General features: G+C 33.9%; 1 protein-coding gene across 2 annotated transcripts; it reads left to right on the forward strand.

Annotated features, from left to right (window-relative positions):
- Positions 1–468: 468 nt before the first annotated feature.
- On the forward strand, positions 469–8,786 carry LOC124919010 (probable ion channel POLLUX). 2 transcript variants are annotated; one of them, XM_047459110.1, is made up of 12 exons: positions 473–1,317; positions 1,401–1,469; positions 2,129–2,728; positions 3,533–3,715; positions 3,822–3,881; positions 4,197–4,400; positions 5,258–5,506; positions 5,645–5,743; positions 6,725–6,919; positions 7,146–7,238; positions 7,383–7,649; positions 8,298–8,786. In XM_047459110.1, the coding sequence occupies exons 1-12, from the start codon at positions 700–702 to the stop codon at positions 8,514–8,516; spliced, it is 2,856 nt and encodes a 951-aa protein (XP_047315066.1). In that variant the 5' UTR covers positions 473–699; the 3' UTR covers positions 8,517–8,786. The 2 variants fall into 2 exon arrangements, 1 of the variants encoding a protein (XP_047315066.1); XR_007097547.1 differs by lacking the exon at positions 8,298–8,786 and having other exon boundaries at positions 469–1,317; positions 7,162–7,238; positions 7,383–7,525.
- Positions 8,787–9,650: the final 864 nt, after the last annotated feature.

Below are 9,650 nucleotides of genomic sequence, written 5' to 3' on the forward strand. Positions count from 1 at the left end.
CATGACATAAAAAAAATGTTTAAGAAGTTAACGAATTCCTAAATACTCAATAAAAAAATATTTTTTTTTGAAAAGGTTTATGTATATCATTTTTTTTATACATTTTAATATATATATATATATATATATATATTACCTTGTCTCAAATAACTAAAATGTATTATACATTTTAAAAATATTATTAATAACACTTTAATCAACTAAATTAAGCAATTTTATATATCAAATCTAACTTAATTTTTTTTTTTAAAAGAATACACATTAATTGATATAATTTCAATAACTATCCATATGATATTATATACTATTTCATAAACTTAATTGAAAATAATTTATTTTTTCGTTAGACAAAATTTAAAAAAAAAAAAAAAATCAAAATCCTAAATAATTCAACATAAAAAAAGTTGATTTTTTTTTTTGTGTTTGTGAATGTTAAAAACACATGCAAAAGATCCTCTCGGCGGTCGATGGATCAAGACACCCATAAAGCTCGATCAGCTCCGATCGCTGATGATGCCAAAAAGACTGACAATTTAGCTTTTCAACGACCACCCACTTAGTTTTTTACTCTCAGATCTCTCTTTTTCTTTCTCTCCCATCTATGGCTGCTGTTTCTGCTTATGGGTAGCCTCCAGATTCTCTCAAGTTGAGCTCTTTTTGCTCCAAACTTACTTCTTTATCATGTAATTTCTCTATAGAATGAATCATGCTGACGAAGAATCGATTTCCAGTTCAATTGAACTGAACTCGAATAAATCTGATAGGCCTCTCCTCAAGAAATCAAGGACTATTGCTACTGATGATGATAATCGTACAACCCACTTTCCCGGTCCGCTATTTCCGGCTGTTCGTCGCGTCTCTACTTCGCCGCCGTCTACTGAACTCTCTCTACATACATCCTCTAGTTATGTCCCCGCTGATCCAGCGCCGGCGCCAGTGGAGACTGGTGGCACCGGATTCTCGGATCGTGATTGGATGTACCCTTCGTTTCTCGGTGGACCGTACGCTGCTAGGAAACGAGTCACGGTTAGGACTTCCAGGTCTCAGAATCATGAAAGTCCTTCTCCCACACCGGTTCGGAGTGATGTAACGACGACGAGTTATGATAGTGGATGTGAGTTGAAGTCGAATTCCTTGCAGGGAATTGTTGGTGATCAGGATTTGATTTCATCAGAGGTAAAGCCGAAATCGAAGCAGAAGCTAAAGCAGTCACCTGCCCTAGTTTCTATTCCATCCACAGGTTTCTCCTCTCTTACAATGTCTGCTCCATCAAATAGGAACACGGGCGCAAGTTATACTTCTAGGATCTCATACTTGGTTAGTATTTTACCTTTAAGTTCTCTGTTTACCATCTAAATATTTACCTATTTTCTGACGCTTCTTTCATTTATTGCTCACAGGTCAAGTTTAGTTATATTCTACTCTTAGCTTATGCAAATTTCCTCCGTATGGAAGTAGCAAGACTCAAGGTACAATCCCTTTTTAGATTCACTTGCTAAAAGTAGAGACCTATGGCACCTGAGTTTTAGGTCTTTCTTAATCAAGTTTACATTGAATTGTTCTTAAACTAAAAGAAGAAGAGAAGAAAGTCATGTAGATATGTGTTCTTCGTTCTTCTTCGAGATATTATTTCTTAGATGAGGTGTTGACATGTCTGAATGACTTCATTTGAAAGCATGTTATTTTTTGTAAGATTTCTGATTGTAATCAAACTCTAGGGTTTGTAAACCAAGAAGGGGAGGAGAGATGCCAGGAGAAATTAATGAGATACAAGTGTTCTAAAACTATTCAATAGTATTAAGTTGTAACATGTATATGTTTTTATACTAGTCTAACCCTTAACTGGAAATGTATCCTTATAAACTGAAAAGGTAACTATTACATACTAAATTGGAAATGTAAATACTAATCTAGTTATTTAATAAATCATCTTTATTTCGTGCCCTAGATTTGCTAGTGTATCAGATTTCTCATCTGGATGTGTATCCTGATGAGTACATTTTGAAAACTTAGTAGATTCAGACATTTATTAACGAATTCTTGTCTGAATCCAGATACATAAACCAAAGTTTTTCCAAATGTGCCTAATGTGTTATAATGAATGGTTGACATTTTTACTATTTTGCAGGAAGAGAATACGAGCTTACATGGATGGTGTAACAATAACACTGGAGAATCTGACAACCATTTGCCTTCCCCTTTTGGTGACTCTCACAGTAGATCTTTTGCCCTGTATGCGGTTATGCTCACTTTAATAACGCCTTTCATATTATCTGTATGCCTCAATTATGTCCCACGAATAAAGGACCTACCAAAGAGGGAAACCCACAAAAATGAGGAGGCTCCCATGAAGAAGAGAATTGCTTATATACTGGATGTGTGTTTCTCTAGATATCCATATGCAAAGCTGCTAGCACTTCTTTCTGCAACCATATTTCTAATAGTGTTTGGTGGTATGGCATTGTATGCTGTATCCGATAGTGGCTTTACTGAAGCACTTTGGTTATCCTGGACTTTTGTTGCGGACTCTGGAAATCATGCCGATACTGTTGGTGTTGGAACAAGGATTGTCTCCGTGTCTGTAACTGCTGGAGGAATGCTGATATTCGCCACTATGCTCGGGCTTGTTTCAGATGCCATATCTGAGAAAGTCGATTCTTTGAGGAAAGGAAAGAGTGAGGTGATAGAATGTAATCACATTCTAATTCTTGGATGGAGTGACAAATTGGTAATTTCCATGGATTCCTTCAAAATTTAAGCTTTTCTTTTGGGTTTGCATTTTTTGGTATGAAACTAATGTTTTCGGGAGGTTAGAAGGGTTTGATTTCAGAATCTGGAAATAGGATTATTTGGGCCCAATTGGTTATTCGGATCCAAATGATAAACTGCCAATAAATTTCTCATTTTGTCCGAATAAGTTTTGTTACCAAACGGGATATTGGAGCATGTTTGATCTTGGGTTCTTTGAAAAAATCTTGTTTGAATAAAAGTGGATTATTTTGGGTAAATTGCTAAAATGTCTTTTTGTATTTAAATTTTATAAAAAAATAAAGTAAGAGTATTTTAGTTGATGAATTATGTGATTGGAAGGTTGAAATGATAGATGATGTGCTAGAGACTATTTTTAAACAAAAACAATAACCCAATATATGGATGTTTATATCCAGATGAGATATCTGACAGAAAAAAAGTGTTCCCAAATGGGCCATTCCTCATTGCTTCTTATGTCCGAGTTGAAAGAAAACGTAGCTATATTGAAAAGTGTAAGATTCTTTTTTGTTAGATATACTGAAGTGAATTAGAATTCACATCACAAAAGTAAAATTTTCGGTATTATTATGGTTCTTGGAGGTGATGGTTTTTCCTTTGGTTTCCAAAACAACCAAAAAGTTATGTTTCATCTTGTTAGGCAGTTGGCTTCTTCACGTGCATACATCTCACAAATACTTACATGTAGGTTAGATGACATATCAAGTGGGTTTTGTGAATCTTTAAATCATTGCAAATAATGAAGAAATATATCTTTCTGTAGGGTTCACTCTTGAAGCAACTTTCTATAGCAAACAAGAGCATTGGTGGTGGTGTTGTAGTTGTACTTGCAGAACGAGATAAAGAAGAAATGGAGATTGACATAGCAAAACTTGAATTTGACTTCATGGGGACATCTGTTATATGTAGAAGTGGCAGCCCTCTTATACTTGCTGACTTGAAGAAGGTATCAGAATATATTTGATTAGGTCTTAATGGTTCATACTCCTCTTACATAGGCACACTTGTTTCTTGCATCTGGTCATCTGATGTTGATTCTTACCTGTTTGCAGGTTTCCGTTTCAAAGGCTCGTGCTATCATTGTATTGGCAAGTGATGAAAATGCAGATCAGGTAAGCATTGTATATCTGTTTTATGCAAATTTCCCTTGGATAAAGACTATCCCTTGTTTGATGGAGGGTTATTTGGATTTAATCCAAATAACCTCTTATCCCATCATCAATCATTCAAATCAACAACTAAAATATTCTTAATTTTTTTTTGTAACATTTTAAATATTAAATACAAATGATAATTTAGTCATTTAACCCACAACCCAAATTAATTCACTTTTTAGCTACCAAGTTTTTTTCTTTCTGAAATAACGGATTATTTGAAAAATAATCCCTACATAAAACAAGCTCTATATCTCCTTATGTTTCCTTCAGAGTGATGCACGTGCTTTACGGGTTGTGCTTAGCCTCACGGGGGTAAAAGAGGGATTGAAGGGTCATGTTGTTGTAGAAATGAGTGATCTCGACAATGAGCCATTGGTAAAACTTGTTGGTGGTGAACTAATTGAAACAGTTGTTGCACATGATGTGATTGGGCGCTTGATGATACAGTGTGCTCTCCAGCCTGGCCTTGCACAGGTCAGTTTCATGAACTCCATTGAAAATTGTGAAGTGGTTGATATATATTTTTTGAAGTGGTTGATAGTGAGTGGTTTGTGAGATCATAATATTTACTATAATCACATTTCTCTATACTTGTTTGATGCCCTGCATTTAATTAATTCCTCCCTCTAATATGAATTATAATCTTTCTTGTTAAAGTCAACACCTTGATAAGACAGGGTTCAGTTCTGCCCTTGTAGCTTCTTTTTTTCCCAAAAGAGAAGTGTATTTTGTCCCCTGATAACAGTAAAAGTTGGAGGGAAGGGTACTGATGGGTTTTGATGTACCCCATCAGTTCCATTTTATGGATTCTTAAGGTTTTGTCCCATGATAACATTGTATTCCATAGATCATTTTTTTAAAAATAAATCTCAGAAAGTAAATGACATTCTTTTGGGAGATAAGATAGAAAAAACAAATTATTTCATAACTATTCAAATATCATGCCTATGCATGAAATCCATTTAATTGGATAACTGCAGCATAGCTATTGACCAGGTGCAGTTTCTGTTTATGTTACTTTTTCATTAGGTAATAGACTTAGCCTGAACATGCTAAAATTATGAATTCACCTACCCGGATAGCTCAAATGACAAGATGCTTGAACAAAGAGGTTTACCACCTTGATGTCTCTGGTTCGATTCTTATTCAAAGCAGGGGAGTAATGGTGGTGGATTACTATGCTATCTAAAAAAATAAATGAAATACATGATATAGTTAGCCCGTAGTGTGTACTATTAGATGAATATATGATATCCCTGACCTTGTTTCTGCTAATTATTGAAAAACTATGCTTGTTCCACTGTCGATAGTAATTGATTTACTGATGGCAGATATGGGAGGATATTTTGGGCTTTGAAAATGCAGAGTTCTACATCAAAAGGTGGCCTCAGCTGGATGGCCTGCATTTTGAGGATGTATTGGTTTCTTTCCCTGATGCAGTGCCCTGTGGAGTAAAGATTGCTGAAGATGGTGGAAAGATTGTTATAAATCCAGATGACAAATATGTCCTAAAGGAAGGTGACGAAGTTCTTGTCATAGCCGAGGATGATGACACATATGCACCTGTTCCCTTGCCAGAGGTCATCTCTTAACTAATTCCATTGTCTACCATTTTGTTATTTATTTTCTTCTTTGATATTATTCTTTTTTCCAACTATGACATAAACATTTAGTATTGTTAGTTTTTCCCTAAAATGCTTGTCCTTTCATTATTGCAGGTTCGCAGGAACCCTTTTCCCAGGGTATCTGAACCTAGAAAGTATCCAGAAAAGATTCTTTTCTGTGGTTGGCGACGTGATATTGACGATATGATAATGGTATTTAGCTGACTCTTACTTGAAATAGTGTATTAACTGCTAGAAATCGGTATATATTTTTGCATTCCAGCTCCTTGAAGGGATAAAGAATGAATCAGAACTCACGCCTATAACATCATAATTAACTATTTCCTTTTTTGCAAAAAGGAAAAATCCTTGTATTAAAAGATGCTGAACATGCTCAGTTTCTCATTTTCAAATTCAAAGCGTAAATTTCATCAGTTGAATACCTGTCTCATAATAGCAAAATGCACATGAAGTAGAGTTAGAACTATAATGACTGTTTAAATTAAGAAAAGTATGAAAAGTTGGGAATTTTAGCTAGTTACGAGTGATGGTGGTGGTTGATGGCTTTCATGGACACCTTTCTAGTGAAGAAAAGAGGCCATGGAAAAAGGGTGTCAATGAAAGATTACAGGAAATAGTGTTGTCTAGCAAGAGAGTTGGTGACCTTGGGTCTTGGCATAATAGTTTTAAGGGGTAATAATAACAGTTTTCATATATAATCTAATAATAATATACATAGGCCGTCTCTGAAGCTTTCAGGGTAGCAATGCTCATTTCATGTCATTTTAATTTATGTTTTTTTTCCATTCTTAAACTTAATTTTTGTCATCCATCTAATTCACCTATAATGTATTTTTTTTTTTAGTTTTTTTGCTGCATTAGTTAAGAGAGGATGTACATAAATGAGAGGCTTAAATCAACTAGAAACAAAATTCTATGGGTTAGCATAATTCAATCATAGGTGAAATCCTTGATTCTGGCTAATTATAAAAGTTTCAATCCAAGACATTTGCTACCAAATTGAAGCTTTGGAAAGTCATTGTCTCAGCAGCTCTTTATTGGTTATAGAAAAACTGGTTTCCCCATTTTACTTTAATTTGTTTTCATTTATTTCAATATACTCCAGTAACAACAGAAATGAACTGCATCTTTTATTTTGTTCCTTCTTCTGGTATCGTGTTTATCATTTAGTAGGTACTGGAGGCATTGTTGGCTCCTGGCTCGGAGCTTTGGATGTTTAATGACGTGCCAGAAGAAGAGCGAGAGAGAAAGTTAACAGATGGTGGCCTAAATATTTTCGAGTTAGTGAACATTAAGCTTGTTCATCACAAGGGCAATGCTGTCATTAGACGACACTTGGAGAATCTTCCCCTCGAATCATTCGACTCTGTAAGTTTTCATCTCTCTTTCTTCATATCCATGAAAAGTATTATTCCTCTTTTCCTTACATTCCTTATACACAGAAAAAATAGATTTAAAGACACCATTCCTCCTACAGGGAAAAAACTCCGGTGTAAAAAAACAATAACTGTATTTCCGCCATTACTCATCCATCTAGTTCACTTGTTCTTGTTTTCAGACCTTTTTGTTCTGACTACTAACTCTAAGAGAACAGATATTAATTCTCGCAGATGAGGCTGTAGAAGACTCGGTTGTGCATTCTGATTCACGTTCTTTAGCCACACTTCTACTCATCCGTGATATTCAGGTTACTGCTTCGAGCTTTTTTACTGATCATAGGTAGATAAAATATGTAGCATGCATCTGTAAAACAAGTCAAGAGAAAGAAAACAATTAAACAAATGTTAAAATTGTATTTAATACTAAAGTTGCCTGCTTATATGTCTTTCAGTCAAAGCGTCTGCCTTATAAAGATACAAACTCGGTCCCTGTGCGACACTGTGGCTTCTCTCATAGCACGTGGATTCGAGAAATGCAGCGTGCTTCAAATAAATCAATAATTATAAGCGAAATACTGGATTCTAGAACTAGAAACCTGGTTTCAGTTTCCAGAATTGGTGACTATGTACTCTCCAATGAGCTTGTTAGTATGGCGTTAGCAATGGTGGCCGAAGACAAACAAATAAATCGTGTCCTCGAGGAACTTTTTGCTGAAGAGGTATCTCTTTATTACGTCACAATATATCAATGATGTATTTGAGCTTAATAATTTCAATAGTATAAAGTCATATCCACATGCAATGTTTTTTTTTCTTCCTTGTCAATTTCAAATGCACTTACTGAACTGGTATTGTTTTTTGGAATTATATGATAATTGAATTTCACACTTACCACCTTATCAATGAAGTTCTTTTAAAATTAAATCAAATCATTCGTTTGTTATGAGGAAGCAGCTAGTATGTCTTTTATAGACCGAACCCACTCTGGGTAGCTCGGTGCCAACAAACTTAGACCAAGGGGTTTGTTACCTTGAGGTTTGATACTCATTTAAAGCACAATATTGAAGTGGGAGGTCTTGGCAGAGTCTTCATGTGCTAGCCTTCTCCTGAAAATTAGTTAATTCGCGCAAAACAAAAACAACAAAACTTGCAGACAGAGCAAGAATTGTGTAAAAATCTTTCCTCGTGTTGGTTTTTGTGATTTGAAAATGGAAATCTACAAATAAGCTCCTGAAATTTCTTTTAGTCTTACCCGGAAATATTAGGAACTTTTATTTACTTTTGAACTGGTGTCATTTATTGTATTACATTCTGTTATCGTATAAAGAAAAATGACTGAATTGTTCTTCTGATCCATTTCTAAACAGGGAAATGAGTTGTGCATTAAACCAGCAGAATTCTATCTATATGACCAAGAAGAACTCTGTTTTTATGATATAATGGTAAGGGGTCGTCAAAGGAATGAGATTGTGATTGGCTATCGACTTGCAAACACAGAGAATGCCATAATCAATCCTGAAAACAAAATAAATCCAAGAAAATGGTCACTTGACGATGTCTTTGTCATCATTTCCTCTGAAAAATGATGATAAAGAAGATCGAATTGTGTGGAATCCACAGATTTAACACCAGGAACCTCTAAATTGACGGATAGGAACTAAATATGTCAGCTGATTGTTAGAAGATGAATCTTTTGTTGTTGTATTGACAAGTAGAGTTGGGCAATAGAAGAAGCACACTTTTAACTTGACCCAGACAGGTATATTGTTTCATTATTGTTGAACATGAATGTAAGATTATGATCCTATTGAAATAATTGCCTTCTTTACAAATTTCATCAATTAATTGCAGTGTTTTATTTGAGATAAACTTGAAATTTCTGCTAGTAGTTTGAATATGCATGTTTATTAGGAAAGTAGATTCGATGCCCTTGAGAAATCATAACGATTCCTGCAAATCTTCGATGTAATCTGTTAGCGCTGTTTCTGTTTTCTTCCCTTGTTTTTTCTTCTTTCTTAAGTTTGTATATATGAGAAGGAGATATCAACAATTTGAAAGAAGATTAATTAAGAGCTTGGTTTGATGTGGGGTTATTTATAAAAAGAAATCTAAGTTATGAAATTAATATCTTGTATAATGAAAAATAGGTTATTTGAGATTAGTTGGGGTTAAATTTATTAAATTGATTTGTTGTATTTAAAATTTAAATTTTATAAAATGAATAAAGTAAGACTAATTTATAAGTTAAATTATTGAATTGAATGATTTGATGAATAATTATGAATAATTTGTTTAAATATTAAAATACTCTTTATTTAAAAAGATATATATATATATATTTATTTTTAAGTATTTTTATTAAAATATTATATTTTTACAAAATTACCCCCATTAAAATTTTAAATAATTTATTGAGATTTATTTATGACTTTTTTTTTTATTTCTTTTGATAAACTTAACATATTGATTGATATAATCTCTCATTTCAATTAAGGTTTGAGATAAAGGGCATTCATTATTTAGTGACTCATTATTTAGACATTCATGGCCCTTAAAGAAAAACAAAGTAGAAATGACATAATAATGGGATAGAAAATACTATTTCAATAATGGGATGAAGAAACAATTACAAAAAGATTACAGTTCAGATCTTCTGCTACCGATTGCCGTGTTCCCCTGTGGCGGACCAATCAGATTGCAGCATTATTAATTTAATAATA

This window comes from Impatiens glandulifera, chromosome 1 (genome assembly GCF_907164915.1).
Source record: "Impatiens glandulifera chromosome 1, dImpGla2.1, whole genome shotgun sequence".
In the NCBI taxonomy this organism is placed as follows: Eukaryota; Viridiplantae; Streptophyta; class Magnoliopsida; order Ericales; family Balsaminaceae; genus Impatiens; species Impatiens glandulifera.

Coding starts and splice junctions, on each gene's coding strand:
- LOC124919010 (XM_047459110.1), top strand. CDS start 700: ATGAATCATGCTGACGAAGAATCGATTTCCAGTTCAATTGAACTGAAC. Junction 3,882..4,196: donor GTGATGAAAATGCAGATCAG/GTAAGCATTGTA, acceptor TGTTTCCTTCAG/AGTGATGCACGTGCTTTACG. Junction 4,401..5,257: donor TCCAGCCTGGCCTTGCACAG/GTCAGTTTCATG, acceptor TACTGATGGCAG/ATATGGGAGGATATTTTGGG.